This window comes from Felis catus, chromosome B4 (genome assembly GCF_018350175.1).
Source record: "Felis catus isolate Fca126 chromosome B4, F.catus_Fca126_mat1.0, whole genome shotgun sequence".
NCBI classification, from domain to species: Eukaryota; Metazoa; Chordata; class Mammalia; order Carnivora; family Felidae; genus Felis; species Felis catus.
Genome location: NC_058374.1, coordinates 89,765,282 through 89,788,103, shown reverse-complemented (window position 1 = coordinate 89,788,103; position 22,822 = coordinate 89,765,282). Strand labels below are relative to the sequence as shown.

At 37.8% G+C, this 22,822-nt stretch overlaps 1 protein-coding gene across 3 annotated transcripts in view; it reads right to left on the bottom strand.

Moving 5' to 3' along the window:
- TBK1 (TANK binding kinase 1) overlaps nucleotides 1-22,822 on the bottom strand; it is a 54,061-nt gene that overhangs the window by 26,603 nt on the left and 4,636 nt on the right. For all 3 annotated transcript variants that reach the window (XM_023257194.2, XM_023257192.2, XM_023257193.2), the window contains exons 3-7: nucleotides 19,205-19,345; nucleotides 15,982-16,111; nucleotides 12,609-12,790; nucleotides 5,146-5,306; nucleotides 2,361-2,471 (exon numbers count right to left, since the gene is read on the bottom strand). In XM_023257194.2, the coding sequence (XP_023112962.2) occupies nucleotides 2,361-2,471; nucleotides 5,146-5,306; nucleotides 12,609-12,790; nucleotides 15,982-16,111; nucleotides 19,205-19,345 (725 nt within the window). The remainder of the gene's footprint in view (nucleotides 1-2,360; nucleotides 2,472-5,145; nucleotides 5,307-12,608; nucleotides 12,791-15,981; nucleotides 16,112-19,204; nucleotides 19,346-22,822) is intronic.

Sequence of the window (22,822 nt, the reverse complement as noted above, 5' to 3'; positions counted from 1 at the left end):
TCTACTATCTCCCTGTGCAGAGATGGGCATGACAGCCAGGTATGGTTATTATGATTAGTTGGAGGTGAGCAGGTGATAGCATGCAGGTTAGTGAAGTGAGAATCAACCTAGAAGTCTTCGCTCAAACTATCAGGCAAGAAAGTCTGTCTTCCCATTGGGCTTTCAAAGCTTTGAGAGTGTGAGTCTGGGAATGGTAGCAGCCACTTTGTGGCTGACCTAAAGTAAAAACAAATCAGACAGAAGCAGACCTGAACAATTTGAAGAGACCAAGTCTTGACGACACAGACTGAGTCCAAGGATTCAGCTGGGCTTTGAGTCACATACATATGTATACTTTTAATTACAAGGCCAATCTATATCCTTCTTTACTTAAACCAGCTGACTTAGGTTTTTCTCCGTTGTTATCAGTCTTGGCTAATACATATAAGAAGCGATGGTTATCTTTATAGTTGCTTTATTTTTGATAGTTGTTTTCACTGCTGATTTGTAGTACTTGAAGTCCTTACTATTAAAAAAAACCCCATAAGATTATATAATATGCTTTCTGTTACCTAAGCAATTTATATCAAAGAATTTATAACTCGGTATGCTCAAGACTAATTAGGCAGGTTAAGACCTGCTACCCTCCTGAAATATGTAATCTACAGTTCAGATTGTCAAATTACTGATTCTAAGTTTCAGCAATTATTAAAAAGCCAGTGTTCACTTCCTGACCCCTTTACATTTTATGTTTTGCCTGAGATTCCAAAAATGAGTATTTTCTAAATCAAAAGTTAACACAAATCACTATGACAATATGCAATTTCTGTTCCCGAATGAAATGAATGTCTCTTCATAATGCTGGCTGCATGACCCAATTTTGTTTTGGAGACTTCTTTAAACAACACACAAAAATGAAACTGTCAGAATAGTTTTCAAAAATGATTTTAGAATTAGAACTCTTAGTTTAAATGAGTTTCGCAGACATTGAAATATAAAATTATAGGTGATATTTTATTAGCTTATGATATAGATGATTTAAATAATAATATTCAATATTTAAAATATTAAATATTTAAATTCTTTCATTTTTTTATATGTAGAAAATCATACAAAAAGCACCCACAAATTATAATAGGTAGTTAAGCCAGTAAATCATAACCTGTATTACTTATGGATTATATAACTGCCATACTCAGGAAAAATGGAAGTTAATTCAATAATCAGAAATTCTATTCTTTCTTCTTTCTTTCTCACTCTCTCTCTTTCTGAGAGGAAGAGTGTGCATGCACGCATGAGCAGCAGAAGGGCAGAGAGGGAGGGACAGAATCCCAAGTAGGCCCCACACTGTCAGTGTGGAGCTTGATGCAAGGCTTGATCTTACGAACTATGAGATCATGACCTGAGCCAAAATCAAGAGATGGATGCTTAATTGACTGAGCCACCCAGGAGCCCCAGGAATCAGAAATTCTGAATATTGATGAGTGTTTTGGCTTTATTTCCAGAGTAAAATCTAAAATAATTTACTCTCTACTTTTAATTTCTTTCTCCTTAAATTTTTCTTTGTGATAACAGAATTCGTGTCTGACAATAATAACGTTTCTGAGTTCTGGCTACTAAGTTTAAAAAGACCCATCTGAACATTTGGAATGCTGAAAAATGTAGTAGAAAACTATTAATTCTTACCTTTTCAATAATATGAGTACTTTTTAAAAATGAAGATAATACTAAATTTCTCGAGTGTTTGGGGCACCTGGGTGGCTCAGTAGGTTAAGTGTCCACTCTTGCTTCCAGCTCTGTCATGATCTCAGGGTCATGAGATCGAGCCTCACATCAGGCTCTGTATTGAGCACAGAGCCTGCTTAAGATTCTCTCTCTCTCTCTCTCTCTCTCTCTCTCTCTCTTTCTGCCTCTGCCCCTCTCCGCCACTCACTCTCTCTCTCCAAAATAAAAAAATTAAACAAAACTAAATAAACTTCTTGAGGGTTTGTTTTTTAGAACTCTAGTTATTCCTATCTGTATCACCATTTGTGGTCCATCAATATGGATGATCAATATAAAAGATACAAAGTTCACTAAGCTGGATTCCTACACTGGACAGAATTCTAAGACTAATGATTAGCAATCCTGAAAATGTATGCCTTCTGCCCTAACAGACCTCTGGCAAAATTATGCATATAGATCAGAATCCATCTTTACATTGCCACGAAGACTAAAATCACCTATCAAAGCCCATCTAAAACATAGTAAAATCTTAAAAACAACAACATACAAACAAAAAAACCCCAAACCAAACTACACTTAAGTATCTGTGACTTTACTCAACGAAGATCCCAAACACCAAAGTGCAAAAAAAGAAGAGCTGCATACACCACACTGACCGAGAAAGACTGCAAGAAATAGGCATGTCTCCACTCCAGTCGATGGGTCCATTTTCTGCTTTCTGTACTCCAGATATTGCACCAGAAGGCTTTCCAGTAATTATTTTATACCTTGGGAGGAATAGATGGAGAATAAATTAAGCAGTTCCTCATTGCAGAGCCTATCAACGGGCTTTGGAAAAATATTTCCTCAGTTGCACCTACAATTATCTACTAGACGAAACTTTGTGATTGATGTTCACAGGATCCATAAAACAATCAAAATACTTTGAATCTGACTGACTGAAGTAGAATAGTGGTTGTACGATTATTTTATATATGCCATAATTAATTTTCATTGGGATCTCAGAGTGCCATATAACAGCAGCTTGATGTTCACAACAAAAATATTAACTTTTTCCATCTGAAAAAATCGAGCAAACACAAAAAAAGTTATGTTACAGAATATCTCTAGGCCATTAAAATCCCTTTTACCCAAATTATCCACAGGCAGTCAATTGGACTGTGAAATTACTGCAGAATGAACAACAGCCTGATTTTTTTTTTAAAGACAAAACTATACACAGCATAGTATCAGAAAGATTCTTTGCATACTGAAAAAATATATACACATACAGGAATAGGTGTGTGTACCAAAATTAAAAGCCAAATTGAATTTGATCCTTGAGGTAGGTGATAAAAATAAAGATGACCGGAAGAAAGAGATGGATGGGGAAGCAAAAGAATACTATAAAAGATGCAGCAAGTCAATAAAAGCAGCCTCTTAGGTTTCAGCACTTTCCTAAACAAAACCTGAGAGTGAGAGAGAAATAAAAGTTCATGCCTTCTGGAATACTTTCATCCAGGTGAAAATGTGAAACCTAATATAGCTGTCTTCGATGAATTTATAGATATTATTTTGGGCATAATTTTTTGTTTAACGTCTACATAAATGTGCTCTGAGAAAAATCATTTTTTCTCTAAAAAGTACAACAAACCAGTAGTACCACTGATTTGGATCACTTGCCTCTTTCCTAAAGAGGCAGCTGGGGTTTCTGCCTTAACAGAGTTTTCACAGAAGAAGGAAATTAATGTGAAAAATAAGGTACATTCACATGAGAAAGGCCTGACTGTGGAGGAGTAAGTAGAGATATGTGAGTTTCACGCAAGAAAAAAGAAATGAATAGAATGAAAACAGAATCCTTAAAGGAGTGCTTAACATTCTTGGAAAAGCTTTACTAATGTTGGTAAGATCCATATAAAAGTACATTGACAACATGTAAATGAGACACTGAGGGGGCAACACAGCTATAATGTGAGGCAGATGCATCCTTTGAGAGTGAAACAGGTGTTATTACTACTTCAAGCACCTCTCAACGTTCATTATCAGTGTTCCCCAAAACCAGAGTTTCTGTGCATATAAAGAAAGAAAACTCTTCTAATGGTGTATCTGTGCACATGATGACAAAGTTATCAGGTATTTCTAGTTGCTGATGGGTCACATGTTTCCTTTATTAGGGAGCATCATGCTTTTATTTAATCCATTTTTAGGACAGCAAGAAATGCCTCAAATGCTTTAAAATGTATGTACGACAATCAAAACATGGTAAACTGTCAGGCACAACTTATGTTCAATGAGAAAAACAAGAATTTACTCTCAGCCTTCATTAATGAAGAGATTTTACAAAATGGACGCTGCTGCAAAGCAGGCTCAAAATGATGTTACACCAAAATCATCACTATAGTAATGGATGTCGTCTTCCCGTGAAGAGGTGCTCTGTCCTTGCTGAAAACAGGTAGATATCCAGGTTTTAGCAAAAGTCATTATATCAGCTGGTTTTACCTCCTGAAATCAACAAACAGAAAAATATGCTTCTCCCTCAATTTCCTGAGATGAGATTAAAGACTGTATTTTTACAGTTGTGATTATTTAAGTCGTGTTTGCTTACAAAAGGCCTGGTCAAATATAAAGGTCTGAGGGAAAAGGTAAGATTTAAAGAATGATCGGATACACTGGGCTGTCAGTGAGTTACTGTCCCCAAACATTCTCTAAACAACATTCATAACCTCGTAAGTTTATGTGTACGTGGATTGGCTATTTCTCGGGAAGCAAGGTCATTCGCTAATTTCTCTCACAATAAAAAGGTGTGTGGTCAGTGTACAGATGTTATATAATAAATTTCACATCTAGAATTCCATCTCTTTTCCTCCATTATCTGGTTTACAACAGTGATTTTACACACAGCAACTATTTTCTAATAATTACGGCAAAACAGAAAGGTATAATGTACTAGTAAAATGCATTCAGTCTTTGGACTGAAACCACAACATTAGAAAAAAAATTGATAGTATATTAAATGTTATTTTTGAAATGGTAAAAGAAATCAGATCAGTTCAGGGTAAAAATTTTATTTCTTTTACATCTGGTAATGGTTCTGGTACTCCACAGAAGTACAATTTTTTTCAGTTACATAAAAGAAAATCCCTGATAAGTAGTACACAAAAAGAAATAAACATATATAACATTTCTGAAATATAATTCAGAAAGCAGTGTATTTTTAATGATGGGCCAAAGACTGGATGCCATTTACACTTTGTACATAAGATATTTTAACACAATAAGAAAAAATTATGCCTATGCACTTTATAAGGCTGCACTCTTATTCAAAACCAAATAGCTTAAAATATCAGAAATGATGGCTAAATCAATTTTCATTAGCATATACCTCTAACATACGACAAAACAAAATAAAGCAAAAATACACTTTAAAAATTATTTCTAATTTTAGATGGAGAAATCACTTACATCACTTCCTTATTCCTACGTGGCCCTTCAAATGGTCTGAACGGCAGTGATCCAGTAGCTGCATGGTAAAACGTTACCCCAATGCTCCAAAGATCAACTGTTGCTCCGTATTTCTTCTGATGATCTTTTCTTAGCACTGCTCTCTCATACATATCAGGATGCTTAAAAAAAAGGATGAAGGAACTAACTTGTGTTCTATGGTAATACATTACACACAAATGGGTATTTAATAATGCCTACAAAGTCCTTCATATTTCCCTAATAATTTCACTTTCCCAATCTGAAAAGACTACTTCATGTCGTCTTTTCCCTCCTCAAACCTCCAACACCACCCTCTTTTGACTCTCAATTTCAATGACGTCACTTTGTCTTTCAGTGAGGAAATGTAGGCAAAAGAGATCAATTCTCCCTTATGCTTTTTACCAAACACCAACCTTCTTGAATCTGTGTCTAGACTCTAGGCCTACTTTCCAGTTATGATGGAACTAGTCCTATCAAGGGCTAACTTTTCCATCTGTGCTACGCAACCCATACTACTAATGTCTCACCAATTCCAGAAATCAATTCCTGCAATTACCCTTTTTATTTTATGCATCAATTTCCTCCTACTGGATCAGTCCTTTTAGCTTACATACATGCTTTAAGATCTCCTATTTTTTAAAAACCTAAATTGACCTCACGACCCTTTCTAGCTATGACCCAATTCTCTTTCCCACCACAGCAAAACTTCTCAAAGTAGCTGTCCACACTTATAACTACCTTATTTCCTCATCTCCCAAGGAGGCCTATGGTATTAATTACCCATATACTTTAACTCCCAAAACTATTTCCTGCCCTGAGCTCCAGATTCACAGATTCTACTGTTTTCCTGAATGTCTAAAAAGTAGCTCAAACTTGGGGTGCCTGGGTGGCTCAGTGTGTTGAGTGTCTGATGTCAGCTCAGGTCATGATCTTTCAGATTGTGAGTTCGAGCCCTGCCATCGGGCTCGCTGCTATCAGTACAGAGCCTGCTTTCCATCCTCTGTCTCCCTCTCTCTCTCTACCCACCCCCCCCACTCACGCTCTGTGTCTCAAAAGTAAATGAACATTAAAAAAAAAAAAGTAGCTCAAACTTCGCATGTCCAAAATAGACTCTTCTTGGTCTTGCTCTCAAACCGGTTTCTTACTAATCTTTATCCCCTAAGTAAGCTGTACCACCATGTATCCAGTTACTTATTCCCCAAACCTATCAGGTGGCCTTGACTCCTTTTTTCTCATCTCTTAAATGCAATCCATCAGAGCAAGTCATAAGGACTCCAAGATAAAAATTAAATTTTTTAGAATTATTTCAGAGGACTAGTCTGACTGGGTTGATTGGGGATCTAGTAGGCCAGACAAGTAACTAGTATGATGTTAAACACATGACTTTAAGTCCAGAAGATGCTACACTACAGATGTATGGAGTACAGATAAATTCTTTTTAATTAAAAAAAAAATTTTTTTTAATGTTTATTTTTGAGAGACAGAGAAAGACAGAGTGAGTGGGGGAGGGGCAGAGAGACAGGGAGACAGAGAAACAGAAGCAGACTCCAGGTTCTGAGCTGTCAGCACAGAGCCCATTGCGGGGCTCGAACCCACAAGCCCTGAGATCATGACCTGAGCTGAAGTCGGATGCTCAACTGATTGAGCCACCCAGGTGTCCCCCTGCCCCGCAATTTTTTTTAATGTTTATTTATGTTAATTTTTTTTTTAATTTTTTTTTCAACGTTTATTTATTTTTGGGACAGAGAGAGACAGAGCATGAACGGGGGAGGGGCAGAGAGAGAGGGAGACACAGAATCGGAAACAGGCTCCAGGCTCCGAGCCATCAGCCCAGAGCCTGACGCGGGGCTCGAACTCACGGACCGCGAGATCGTGACCTGGCTGAAGTCGGACGCTTAACCGACTGCGCCACGCAGGCGCCCCTATGTTAATTTTTTAAATGTTTATTTTTGAGAGTAAGAAAGAGACACAGTGCAAGTGAAGGAGGGGCAGAGAGAGAGGGAGACAGAATCCAAAGCAGGCTCCAGGCTCCGAGCTATGAGCACAGAGCTTGAACCCATGAACCTGGAGATCATGACCTGAGCCAAAGTCAGACACCCAACCAACTGAGCCACCCAGGTGCCCCTATGTTTACTTGTTTTTGAGACAGAGAGAGAGAGAGAGAGTGTGTGAGCAGGGGAGGGGCAGAGAGAGAGGGAGACACCGAGTCCAAAGCAGGCTCCAGGCTGTGAGCTGTCAGCACAGAGCCCAACGTGGGGCTCAAAGCCACGAACCTCAAGATCATGACCTCAGCTGAAGTTAGACGCTTAAACGACTGAGCCACCCAGGCACCCCTGGAGTACAATAAATCTTATATGACATAGCTTAGCAGCTTACAGGTCTAGACAGAGATTCTAACGGACATTTAGTTCTGCAGAGCACAACCAGAAGTCATACCTGCTTAGCCTCCTGACATCTGCCTTCACAGAAGTTACGCACTGAAACTTTAAAATTCTTGGAAGATAAAGCTACAAGAGTGTACTCAGGACCAAAGTAGAGTCATCATCCAAATCAAAACAAATGCCTTACGACATTGTGGCATGTGGCTGTGGCCTAAGAGACTGGGAATGAATGCAGGTAACAAACACTGTGGGGAGGGTGCTTCTAAATGATGTGGTCTGTGAATATGACTCCAAAGGGTCACCATCCCTGGATTTTCTGTGTATAGCAGGGTGGGAGGTGGGGATGGGGGAATCACTCTTTTGGGAAATACATTTTAACGAGAAATCAAGAGGTGATTAGCATGAGGGGTTTGAAGTGAGTGTCTAAACAGATGTCTACCAGATATATGGAGTCTCAGTGGTTTTGCTGGTTCTGTGGCACAGCATATAAACTACTATCCAAAGAAGCACCAGCCAGACCTTTGACACAGTAGCTGGTACTCAGTGTTTAAATGGTGATGTGAACAGACCAAGAGCACCTGTATATGCCTGATATCCCCTACCACACGAGGGTGCCAAGCTGGGAAGAGAAGATACAGTGATTCTAGAAGGAGACAGGGAAATTTCCACAAAAGGTGCAGTACATAACATAATTCTCCCACAGAGTGACTAATACTGGCTTAATATATGCTGGTTACACATGAGCTCTGCTCATTGGCTCTCTCCTGAATGTGCTACTTGTGTTTGTGTAGGGCTTCATATTGTTGGGCCTGGGCCTCCACATCTGGAATAGGAACATGAGAAGAAAGCTACTGTAAAGCTCTCAGGTTACATTATTAAGATATCCATAACAGGGGCGTCTGGGTGGCTCAGTCGGTTAAGCATCCGACTCTTGATTTTGGCTCAGGCCATGATCTCACGGTTTGTGGGATCATGCCCCACGTCAAGCTCTGTCTGTGCTGACAGCATGGAGCCTGCTTGGGATTCTCTCTCTGCCCCTCCCCAGCTTGTGTGCATGTACTCTCTCTCAAAATAAATAAATAAATATTTTTTTAAAAAAGAAAAAAAAAGATATCCATCATATTGAAAATGGTGGAAGAAAGAATGTTGAAATTTTCTTTGGACTTTTACAAACAAAGGGGAGAAGATTTAACATCTGGTCTAGGAATTCCGAAATGAGAAAAACTTTCATTTAAATATAAATACTTCTAGATTGCTGAGCTTCAGGCTATTATTTATCTCTTTTTATAACTTCTGGTATGCTGTATATGAAAATAGGGCTGGGCATAATCTGAAATAGGAAATAGATTAGAGTAAAATTTCAGCCTAGAGTACAGCATGAACTTGGGAGTTAATTTAATGTTTTGTTTTTTTCCATTTTAAAAGTCTGTCAAGAGGCAAAAGTTAAACAATGATCCTAGGATATGTGAAACATTAATAGTTGATAGTGGACGATCAGCTTCATGAAGGCTGGTGCGTAACGGCTGTTTGTTTTGCTCATCACAGTTACCGGGAAGGGCTACTGGTATTTAGTGGGCAGAGACTAGACGGGAAAGACATCCTGCTGACTAGGGAACAGTTCTGAAAACTAAGCTTCTGATATCCAGCATGACTTCTGAATATTCTGCCAGACATTTGTGGAGGTGGTAAGTCTATTACTCCATCTTATAAATAAATGTAAAATATTTTTGTACACAAAGTGTTTTGTGGCTACAAGAATGTACCTTTATGTAAATCTATTTTGTTTAGTTACAAAATACTAAGAATTATTCACTGGTTTGGAAAATCCTGTCAGTGACACCACCACTTGTGATGTGGGACTCATCAACAGCACATACAAGTTATCACTGCACTTGTGCTGGAAATAATACGTGCAAGTGTACGCATTGGATTATTTGTCAGTAAAGTTATTCCTAAACTTTTATATATTAAATATCTCTGATATTTATTATAAATATTTTCTTTTATATTATTATTGAGGAGATATGTCATTCTCTTAATTAGGCATACAAGTTGATTATATCTAAGAATTTCATTTCAAGACACTGAAGGGAACACTGCAAAACATTTACTACAAAAAGGAAGTGACTGGGGCGCCTGGATGGCTCGGGTGGTTGAGTGTGTCCGACTCTTGATTCTGGCTCAGGTGATGATCCCAGTGTTGTGGGATTGAGCCCTGCGTTGGGCTCCAGGCTAAACATGGAGCCTGCTTAACACTCATTCTTCTCTCTCTCTCTCCCCCTCTCCTTTCTTCCCTGTCTCTGCCCCTCTCCCCTGCTGGTGTGTGTGCTCGCTCTCTTAAAGAGAGAGAGAGAGAGAGAGAGAGAGAGAGAGAGAGAGAGAGGTGTCATACAGAGTTGAAACCACTAGGTTGTATGTTCTGATGTTCTGGCTGGCCTCTGCTTATATCTCCAAATTCAACTCCTACCCCCTGCCCCTTCACTCATTAAATTCTGCCAAACTGCCATCCTTTCTGTTTCTCAAACTTCCAAGGTCATTCTTGTTTCTAAGCCTTTGCAGTTCCTGGTTCCCTCTGCTTGTCATGCTCTTCCCCCAAATCTTTGCATGGCTTGCTTCTTTTTAATCATCTAAGTGTCACTTAGGATTAAAAGGAGGCTTTCCCTAGCTATCTTTCTCCTGCTAGTTGTTGTTAATCTTACTACCTTATTGTCTTCCCAACACTTAAATTATCTGAATTTATCTTATTTACTTATTTAATTATTAACTATTTCCCCACTAGAATGTGGGTTCCCTAGGAGCAGGAATCATGTGCATGCAGTTCACGGCTGAAGTTCCAGGGCCTACAACACTGCCTGGCACATAGTAGGCACCCCATAGATATTTGTTGGCTGAATCTAATCCATTTGTAAGTTTTTGTATTAGAAGATTATCAAAATATAACTAAAAATTAATTTGGGGTTATACACTGTTATATATAACAGTATATACCAAACAACTTAAGACACTAAGTTCAGGGCGGACTTAGAATAATATGAATAAACCTATAGGGGCAGTTAGATTTTATTCTCCATGTTATAAATTACAATGGCAGAATCTAATTGGAAAAAAGTCACAGAAACCAAGACTTTTTTTTAAAGTAATCTGTATATCCAACAGGGGGCTCAAACTCATGACCTCAAGATCAAGAGTCAGATGCTCTACTGACTGAGCCAGTGAAGTGCTCCCATAATCTAAGACTTTTAAGATAAAGTCCAGAGCTATGAGCAGTTAGTGATAGCTATATATTATAAACTTCATGATTACATGTCAAACGTACTGACTTTTTGTTTCAAATTTTTATTAGTGAAATATAATTGACATACATTGTTATATTAGTTTCAGGTATGTAACATAGTGATTCAACAATTCTATACATTACACAAAACTCACCACAGTAAGTGTAGTTACCACAAAGGAAAAGAAAGCAAAAATAAACACCAAAATAAAAAGCTTTGCACAACAAAGGAAACCACCAACAAATCGTTAAAGGCAACCTACTGAATGGGAGAAGGTAATTGCAAATGATATCTCTGGTAAAGGGTTAATACCCAAGACATATGAAGAACTCATATGGGGGTGCCCAGCTGGCTCAGTTGGTGGAGCATACGACTCTTGATCTCAGGGTTGTGAGTTTGAGCCCCAGGTTGAATGTAGAGAGGTTACTTAAAATCTTAAAAACAAAAATCAAAAAACAAAAAAACTCCTACAGCTCAACACCAAAAACCCAAAAACAATCCAATTAATAAATGGGCAAGGGACCCGAAAAAACATTTTCCTGAAGAAGACATACATATGGCCAATGCTCACAGGAAAGGATGCTCAACACCACAAATCATCAGGGAAATGCAAATCAAAACCAGGAGATTATCACCTCCTACCAGTCAGAACGGCTAGTATAAAAAGAGAAGAAATAACAAAGGGCCTGGGTGGCTCCCTCGGTTAAATGTCCAGCTGCTTAGGTCATTATCTCACAGTTTGTGAGTGCAGAACCTGCTTCAGATTCTGTCTCTCCCCCCTCAACCTCTTGCATGCATGTGCCCATGCTCTCTCTGTCTCCCCAAAATAAATAAACATTAAAAAAAGAGGAAGTAATAAATGTTGGCAAGGATGTGGAGAAAAGGGAACCCTCAGGTACTGTTGGTGGGATAGTAAATTGGTACACTGTGGAAAACAGTATGGCGGTTGCTCAAAAAAGTAAATGTACTTACTTTAAAGTATATTTTCTTAACTTTTCCAAACGTTATACTAACTTCACACAAACACACCAACACAAACAGTTTCAACACAGGGCTTTTCTAGCTTTCTAGAAGTTTAAGTTAGATCTTTTCAAAAACATTTCATTTTTGTGTGCTTCTATTAATGGTCCTGTCTTTCAATAACCAATCTCCCTGAATAGAATCTTCTGCTTCAAAATTATAATGAATTTTGCTCTACAGGGGATATTATAACAAGCTTGTAATATATTAACTGCTCTGATCCAAAAAAAGGAGCATTTACTAGCTAGATGCTTCTTAAGTGTACATACAGCTTTTTTCTTTTAATATAGATCCACAGCATTAGTAAATTAAAGAACCTAAGAGTGTTAAAAACTTGTAAGAATTTTTTTTTTTAAGTTTATTTCTTTATTTTGAGAGAGAGAGAGAGAGAATGCACAAGTGAGGAAGGGGCAGAGAGAGAGGGAGAGAGAGAGAGAGAATCCCAAGTCGACTCTGCTGTCAGCGCAGAGATTGACATGGGGCTCAAACCCATGAACCGTGAGATCATGACCTGAGCCAAAGTCAGACGCTTAATCAACTGAGCCACCCAGGTGCCCCTAAAACTCATGTAAGAATTTTCAACAGAAAAATAACAGCATCCTTAGAAGCCAATATCTAATTCCCTCATTACACACCAAATTCATTAGAATAAAAAGTTTAAGTTTTGTCCTAAAAGTTACTAAGACATTTTATAGTAAACTGGTTAACCAGTTACCTGTATTTATAACCTATTCATCTTTAAATAAATTACTGATGCATGACTTACCAAATATTCTTCTGTGCCATACAAAGAAACAAACTGTTCATCATCTTCTAATTCTCTAGCTGCACCAAAATCTGTGAGTTTGTACACAGACTGTCCATCTTCCCCTATAACACGCATGATGTTTCCTGGCTTGATATCACGGTGCACTATGCCATTCTCTCGTAGATGGTTCATTCCACCCACTTAATAAAACAAAGGAAATCATAATGTAGGCATCTATGTGTGTGTGCATCAAATTCACTGACATCATTCACTCATATTCACTCAATATGTTTTTCCATAAGTTGGTCCAAAGTCATTTTTACCAAAGAAGAAATAGACAGTATTTATGTTTATGTTATCTCATATTTGAGTAATAAAAAGTTTTAGAATAAGGATCAATATGGTCTAAGGAAGAGTGCAATCTCTCTTAATTAAATATTATCAGGAAAATGGAACAAAATGATCTTAAGCATATGACTTCCTGAATTACTTTTGATTACATACATGTGGGCAATCTGCCTAAACTTAAGAATAATGATTCCTGAGAAAGATACCAATCTTTCATCATAGTTTCATATTTCTTTACCTTGGGGAAAGAATTCCATAAAAAAGTAAACTGGACTCAATACATAAAACAGTAAAAAAAGTAACAGAGGCAAAGTGTCAGCCTAGCTTCCAAGAATATTATTTCTCATATGCTTAAAGCTATTCTAAAAAGGCCATTTTCCTTTTTTTTTTTAAGGGTAGAGGTGGCTACAATGCTGAAATTAACCTGTTTTGGGTGGTAGGCAGTGCCCCTAAATGCTAGTTTGAAACATCTGACAGCTGACAGATGAATGCCCAAATATAACCTATGAAAATAAGTTTAGAGGTATCACATTTCATTATGAAAACTCAGGGCTACCAGTATACTTGGGAAGTCATCGATTATCTATAACTTCTACTAGGTTAAACAGGCTGCAGCATAGATTTTCTCTCATTTTATCCTCACGGAAAGAATCTCTACACTGCTTCCAATGCCAAGTTCAAGAACTCCCACTAACCTTATGCCTTCTTTATCACTGGGCTTTACTCATTCCTCAAATACTGATTCATTTCTCTCCAAGAAGATATTATTCTCTTCAGTTGCTATGTATACATATTTATATATTTATATATATTTATATTTTTAAAATTGCTTTCTTGAGGTAAAATTCACATATAAAATTCGGCCTTTTAAAGCATACAACTGAGTAGTTTTCAGAAGAGTCAAAGTCAAACAACCATCACTAGTTTCAGAACATTTTCATTATGTCAAAAAGAAACCCCACACCATTAGCCGTTACTCCTCAACTCTGTTGTCCCCTCAAACCTCTGGCAATGACTAATCTGCTGTCTCTATGGATTTGCCTATTCTGGACATTTCATATAAATGAAATCATATAAATATTGTGACCTTTTGTTGTCTGCCTTCCTTCACTTAGCAAAATGTAGCCATGTTACAGCATGTATCACTACTATATCTGTTTTTTTAACTTAAGCTCTAGGCCCAACGTGGGGCTTGAACTCATAACCCCAAGATCAAGAGTTGCATGGTCTATCACCTGAGCCAGCCAGGCACCCCTATGTCTTTTTTTATGAACAGATAATATGCCATTGTATAGATATACCACATTTTGTTTATTCATCAGTTGATGGATACTTGGGCTCTTTCCATTTTGTGACTATTATGAACACTCGTGTCCAAGTTTTTGTGTGGATATGTTTTTAATTCTTTTAAGTAAATATCTAGCAATGGAATTACTAAGTCATATATTTAATCTTTGAAGGAACTGCTAGACTGTTTTCCAAAGTGGCTGCACCTTTTTACATCCCACCAGCTATATAAAGTGCTCCAACTTCTTCACATCCTTGCCAACACTTTTGTTTTGTCTTTTTGATTTTGGCTATGCTATTGGGTATGAAGTGGCATCACTTTGTGGTTTTGATTTGCATTTCCCTACTTATTTTTCTCCATTGCTCATTTTTAAATTGGGTTATTTGTCTTTTTATTAAGTTGTCAGAATAAAAGTTCCTTATTGGGACCTCATCAAAACAAAAAGCTTCTGGACAGCAAAGGAAACAATCAGCAAAACTAAAAGGCAACCAACAGAATGGGAGAAGATATTTGCAAACGACATATCAGATAAAGGGTTAGTATCCAAAATCTATAAAGAACTTATCAAACTCAACACCCAAAAAACAAATTATCCAGTGAAGAAATAGGCAAAAGACATGAATAGACACTTCTCCAAAGAAGACATCCAGATGGCCAACCGACACATGAAAAAATGCTCAACATCACTCATCATCAGGGAAATACAAATCAAAACCACAATGAGATACCACCTCACACCTGTCAGAATGGCTAACATTAACAACTCAGGCACAACAGATGTTGGCAAGGATGTGGAGAGAGAGGATCTCTTTTGCACTGTTGGTGGGAATGCAAGCTGGTGCAGCCTCTCTGGAAAACAGTATGGAGGTTCCTCAAGAAACTAAAAATAGAACTACCTTAGGACCCAGCAATTGCACTACTAGGTATTTATCCAAAGGATACAGGTGTGCTGTTTTGAAGGGACATGTGCACCCCCATGTTTATAGCAGCACTATCAACAATAGCCAAAGTATGGAAAGAGCCAAAATGTCCATCAATGGATGAATGGATAAAGAAAGATGTGGTATATATATGTATACATACAATAGAGTATTATTCGGCGATCAAAAGGAATGAAATCTTGCCGTTCGCAACTACATGGATGGAACTAGAGGGTATTATGCTGAGTGAAATTAGTCAGAGAAAGACAAATATCCTATGACTTCACTCATATGAGGACTTTAAGAGACAAAACAGATGAACATAAGGGAAGGGAAATAAAAATAATATAAAAACAGGGAGGGGGACAAAGCATAAGAGACAAATATGGAGAACAAACAGAGGGTTACTGGAGAAGGTGTGGGAGGGTGGATGGGCTAAATGAGTAAGGGGCATTAAGGAATCTACTTCTGAAATCATTGTTGCATATGTTGAAATCCATATGCTAATTTGGATGTAAATTAAAACAAATAAAATTAAGCATTATGTTGGGAAAAAAAAAGTTCCTTACCAGACACATGATTTGCAAATATTACCTCTAATTCTATGGGTTGTTTTTTCACTTACTTGATGTTGTCCTTTGAAACACAAAGTTTTTAATGTTGATGAAGTTCCAATTTATCTATTTTTTTCTTTTTGTACTTGTGCTCTTAGGGTCAGATCTAAGAGAGCACTGCATAAAGGTCTTTGGTTTTGAATAGGAGATTACTTTTTAAAAATTCTTGTATGATTAAATTGTATTTACACAGATCTATAAAATCATGTAAACAAACGTACCCACGTCTCGCAAAACAATTAAAAATTCAGACTCTGGTAGTCCATAGGCATTAGATGGCTCTTCTAAAACAGTGTATAAACTTCCGCATGGACAAAATTCCATAATAAGTACTTTATGTCTTGTTGTTGTCTGAAAAAAAAAATCACTGATTGGGACTCAATACAAAAATAAGTTTTTATTATATGCCAATAGTCATCTAATTTCACTTCAATGTGGAATTTATTACAAATGATGAAGGCACTGTGAACTGCTTTACCTGGGATTTGTTATTTACTGACCATACACATATAACAATCAACATCTTGTAAATTCCTACTGGATTTATTTTTGAAGACAATGAAAGCTGGCTAAATCTGAATTAGAAAAATCACTGCTACACCGTTATAATGGTTCTTTGAAAACTGTCTTTAATTTCTAATACATAACAGTACATTCAGGACACTAATCTTCTAACAAATCTCTTAACACCTGAAATTCTTCTCAGGACAAGTACTTTTACTTCAAGGAATAGAGTTCTAGCCTTAAAAACAAAAAGATGGCAGAATGGCTGAGTGGTCCCTCTTGTAGCAAAGTGCTACTCTGCTCATTTGTTTTAAATGTTGATTTTCATGTACCACCGATTGTAAGATATACCATCAATTTCATAACAGCTTCAGAGGGAAAAACAATTCATAACAATTCATAAACAATTTCATAACAGCTTCAGGAACTTGAAAATGTGATTATAAGTCTTAAAATCCAGTATTTATCTCTAATTTTGTATCCTTTTTTTTTAATTTTTTAAAATGCATTATTTTAAAATTATTTTTAACTTTCTTGTGTTTTTCTTTTTTAATGTTTATTTTGAGAGCACGCAAGTGGTGAAAGGGCAGAAAGAGAGGGAGGGAGAGAATTCCAAGCAAGCTCTGCACTGACAGCTTAATCTCACAAACTGTGAGATCATGATCTGAGCCAAAATCAAGAGCTGACACTTAACCGACTAAGCACCCCAAGACTGTTGTTTTTAGACAATGAAATAATATATGTTGATTGTTGAAAATCTGGGAAATATCCATAATTCCATCACCAGAGATAATTACGCTAATATTTTGGTGCACTTCCTTTTAGCCTTTTTCCTATATATCGAACCACACTATAGACACATAACACTATTTATACATGATACTACTGTACATTCAGGATCATACTGCATGTATGTTTTAATCCTATTTTTCTCACGTAATATTATACACAAACATGTTCCCAGGTGATTCAAATTTTGGTAAACATCTCTTTTCATCACTGCTTAACTACTGTGTAGCGAAGAATAAATTCTACCCCAAGAAAGGTCAGGCCTTTGTCTGCCCTTGGCAACTGGGAGGTGATCACTAGACCTCTGGAGTATCTTGTGTGCCAGAAGTATCTTTCTTTGGGAGCTCTGGCCACATAACAGTCTAATAATGTAATTTATAATGGGGGTTTTAGGATGCACACATCCACTTCAACTTCCAGAGGAAATGGAGACTGAAAGGGTTGGCCTGAAACTCTGGAAAGGGCTAAAGACGAAAGGGCAGCCATGTAGGCAGTATGTGATGGAGTCCCAATAAAAAGTGTAGACATCAAAAGCTCTAGTGAGTTTCCAAGGCTAGCGACGCTCTGTGCATACTGTCATACATCAAGGCCAGGAGGGTAATGTATCCATGAGGACAAAGAAGACTCATGTTTGGAATCCACCTACGAATTTCTTCCTGTGACTAGTTCTAAGTCGTATCCTTTTCGCTACAATAAAACGAACTGTAAGGATAGAGCTTTCCCGAGTTCTGTGAGTCCTTCAACCTTCTGGCAAATTACCAAACCCGGGGACAGTCACGGGGAGCTCCAGACTTGACCCGGTCAAGTGATGACCAAAGAGCCTCAGGGACCCCTGAGTTCACAGCCAGCGTCTGAATGAGCACACTCTTGTGGGGACTGTTCTCTCCAACTGTGCAGTATGCCAAACTCTTCTGCAGCAGCTGGGGTCAAAAAGTCTTGAACAGAGGAGGCAGTCTGAAGGGCTATGCTCTTAGCATGGAGTGTAGCAAACTGAGTAACTATCTATCATATATCCTAACTTATTTAACCATTCTTTATTATAAACAGGGCAGTATGAACATCTTTGTCCATAAAACTGTAATTTACATTTCTGATTAGTTCCTAAAAGGAAGTACTCACTAAAAATGAAATCACTATTATAAGGAATATAAACTGCCAAACTATTATTTAAAAGGTGTGATTTTATTGATTACCATGTCTAAGGGGATTAAACTAGATTTCTATTTCCATTACTTCTAATTTTCCTAACGACATTCTTGTTTTCATTGTTTCTCCCTAAAGTCAGTCCTATCCTTAACATACTGTATTAATATATATAGTATATACGCTCTATGTTATATAAATTTCTGAATTCCTAGGATTTTTATCCTTTTACAAAGCCTTCTTTGTATTGACTCGTTACTTTAAGAATTATGTTGATTTAATGGGGCACGTGGGTGGCTCAGTTGGTTAAGTGTCCAACTTCAGCTGAGGTCATGATCTCAGGGTTCGTGGGTTCGAGCCCCGCATCGGATTCTGTGCTGACAGCTCGGACGCTGGAGCCTGCTTCGGATTCTGTGTCTCCTCTTCTCTCTGTCCCTCCCAACATTGCACACTCTCTCTCTCTCTCAAAAATACATAAACAGGGCGCCTGGGTGGCTTAGTTGGTTAAGCGGCCGACTTCGGCTCAGGTCATGATCTCGCAGTCTGTGAGTTCGAGCCCTGCATCGGGCTCTGTGCTGACAGCTCAGAGCCTGGAGCCTGTTTCAGATTCTATGTCTCCCTCTCTCTGATCCTCCCCCATTCATGCTCTGTCTCTCTCTGTCTCAAAAATAAATAAACATTAAAAAAAAATAAAAAAAAAATAAAAAATACATAAACATTATAAAAAAATAGAATTATATCAATTTAACTTCACTTAGTTTTTAGTAAAATGCTGGTAACCATATTCTATACTCTTATTTCTTATGCTACCTTTTCTGATTCCATGATACTTCCATCGTTATATCTCCTCAAGAATCTTTGAGGACACAGTATTTGGTTATATGAACTGTAATTTTCACCATTAACAAAAAACTCATTGTTTATAAAACAATTTTTTACATTGGGTCATTTCTAAATTGCAATAACTACAACAAACATGAGAAGATTAACTAAAGTGTTACTACTTACCTCCTCTTCAATAGCAAATAATTTGACAATATTTTTGTGATTGAGTTTTTTTAACACTTCAAATTCTCTCATTTGAACATCCACTGGACGAAGGAAGCTTATGTTATTAAATACTTTGATAGCAAATAAGTCACCAGTTTTCTAAAAAAAAAAAAAAGAGAGAGAGAGAAAGAAAGGTTTTATTTAAAATATAAAATATAAATATTTAAAATATAAAATATAAATGTTTTATTTAAAATAGAAAATATAAATATTAAAATATAAATAAAATATAAATAAATAAAGCTGCCATCAGAACTAGATAGCAATTTATCTTTCTTATAGAACACCTAAATATATATATATATTTTAAGCTTATTTATTTTTGAGAGAAGGGGAGGGGAAGGGGAAGAGAGAGAGGGACAGAGAGAATCCCAAGCTGCCAACACAGAGCCCAAGGCAGGGCTCGATCTCACGAACTGTGAGATCATGCCCTGAGCCGAAATCAAGAGTCAGATGCTCACCAGTGGAGCCACCCAGGTGCCCCATAGAACAGTTAAATATTTTTAAGCATTGGTAATTCTATTAGGGCTCTTCACTTGTTTTTATTTTTATTTATTTTATTTTTTTGAGAGACAGCAAGTGAGTGAGGGACAGAGAGAGACGGAGAGAGGGGGAGAGAAAGAGAGAGATTGAGAAGCAAGGCTCACCAAAGCGGAGCCTGAGCTCACCTGATGTGGGACTCAAACTCAGGAACTGTGAGATGGTGACCTGAGCCAAAGCCAGGTGCTTAATGACTGAGCCACCCAGGCGCCCACTTCACTTGTTTAAAGCTAAAATCAGTCAATCAACTGCTCCAAATTTCTTTCAAATGGTATGCTTTGGAATGAAGAAAAGGCTATTTTCTTTCATATTAAAACACTTCCAGAGGTGTCTGACTGGCCTAGTTGGTATAGCAGGCAACTCTTGATCTTGGGGTCATGAGTTCAAGTCCCATATTGGGCCTAGAGCCCACTTAAAAATGAATGAATAAACGAACGAATGTTGGGAGAAAAAAAGCTTCTGTTATGATACATGAGGCAAAGATAGTCCTTCACATGTAAGAAAAAAAGAGCTTTAATAATACCAAATGTGAAAGTGTATTTTAGATAAGAAAGTGGGGGCGGAGGGTGCCTGGGTGGCTCAGTCAGTTGAGCATCCAACTTTGGCTCGTCTCATGGCTTGTGAGTTCGAGCCCCGTGTCGGGCTCTGTGCTGACAGCTCAGAGCCCAGAGCCTGGAGCCTGTTTCAGATTCTGTGTCTCCCTCTCTCTCTGCCCCTCCTCCACTCACACTGTGTGTGTGTATCTCTTCCTCTCTGGCAAAAATAAATAAACATTAAAAAGAAAATCAAAAAGAAAAAAAAAAGGGGAACTCACAAGGGTTTCTCCTGGGCCTCATAATTTAAAAACTAAACAAAACAGAAAAAGAGAGATTGAAAACCACATTCCACATAGGAAATTTCATTAGGATCTCAAAGTAATGAAATTAATTGTTAAGAAACACCCCCTCTATGCAACACTGTGTGTGTGGATGTGCGAGTGGAAGTAGGAGTTGGAGTCGGTCGGGTTCAAGTAGAATATCGTCATTGGATTGCACCACTGCTGCCTTGGAGAACTTTCTGCGACTTCACCTAGATGACAAGGGCAGATTGTTTCTTCACAAAGCCTTCTCTTACAGGATCAAAGGTATTTCCTTTTCTCTGTGGATGTACCTGCAGCACCCACTCTCACAGCACACTGAAGTATATTACACAGAAAATGACAATGCACGGTTCTGGCTGGGAGGGACTTTTCGAGGTACAAACATAAGCTTCATTTCAGATACACATTACCTTATGTTCTTCATATTAACCTGACTTTAAGCTCTCTTCCAGACCCTCCCATCTCCTTCCAATCACTCTAATCTAAGCAGTCTCCTTGGTGGTCAATCCAGATTCTCTGAGTTAAATCTTACTTTTCCCATAATGCAATGTTGAACTTCCCTGGAGCAAGTGGAAAGATCATTTCCTCTTTGACTTTGGGGTTCGAGCACCACCTGCCTAAAGATATTTCATGGCTTCCCATCTGTCAGGATCTCTGTGCTCTCTCTATAGCTTTCCCACTGCTGACAGCCATGATCACCTCAGAACCTCATGATCTTTTTTTTTTTTTTTTTTTTTTTTAAGGTTTATTTATTTTGAGAGAGAGAGAGAGAGCACGAGCAGGAGAAGGGCAGAGAGAGAGACAGAGAGAATCCCAAACAGGCTCTGCACTGCCAGCATGGAGCCCGATCTCACCTACCAGGAGATCATGGCCTGAGCCAAAACCAAGAGTTGGATGCCTAACTGACTGAGCCACACAGACACCCTAGAACTTCATGACCTTTTTCTCACCTCAGAACCTCATGATCTGTTTCTCACCTCAGAATCTCATGATCTTTTTTTCTTAAAACCATTTAACTGCTTCACAATCTCTCTTCAAGATCACTATTTGGAGACCACCATCTATGTGCTGTGATCACAACTCCCTAACCCTTGTCCTCCCCTCACACCAAAGACACATATATTTTTTCCCAGAGAAAACGTCCACTGACCATTTTCAGACAATATGGAAAGAGAATAACAACTGAACCACAATCAAATTAGTTTTTCCATTTGTTCAACCAGAGTAAGAACACTGCCAAATCTATACGACCCAACATGTACCACCAAGATTTTGCTTGAGGATTCCTGTCTTCAATGTAGTCTAAAATTAGGAAAATCCTATCAGAGGAGCAATCAGGGAAAATAATATAATGTTGCAAAGTGCCCAGAGTTCAAGGCTAGCATTTTGCAAACTTCTGTAGTCTATATCATAACTGTGAGATTATTGGCACAACAGTTGGGAATCTATTGTTTTCCATTTATTCAACTGCACAGTCATCTATCATTCACTGTCCCTAAGTCAAAGGGAATATGAATAATATTTAGAGATCTACGTGTATATATAAAGTTGACCTCAGAAAGACACGAGGGTTAGAGGCATCAACCCTCCATGTGGTCGAAATTCCATGTATAACTTTGACTCTCCAAAAACTTAACTACTAACAGCCCACTGCTGACTGGAAGCCTTAACAAAAACATATATTTTGTATGTTATGTTTCTATAACATACGTTGTACGTTACATTCTTACAATAAAGAAAGCTAGATTAAAGAAAATGTTACTAAGAAGTCATAAGGAACAGAAAACATATTTCCAGTACTATACTGTACTTATTGAAAAAAAATCCATGTGTCAGTAGACCCCCACAGTTCAAACCTATGGTGTTCACGGGTCACTTGTACACACATATGCAGATCACCACATCCTTCCTACAGCTCTCTTCCCTTTAACTCCCCCATGGGTATCTCACACACACACACACACACACACACCCGTCACACACATTAGTAACTAAAAGCAACTCCATGAAAAAGACAAAGTAGGTAACATACTCTGAAGGACAAATAGTAAATTTGGAAACCTTGTCATTCTAGGCAATAACATGAAAGGGCTTACCTAATATCATGGTTAAAAAATCCTTAAGCAGTTATTAAAAGCAAGTAGGATTTTCAGGTATAGCCCTAATTCTTTGAAATT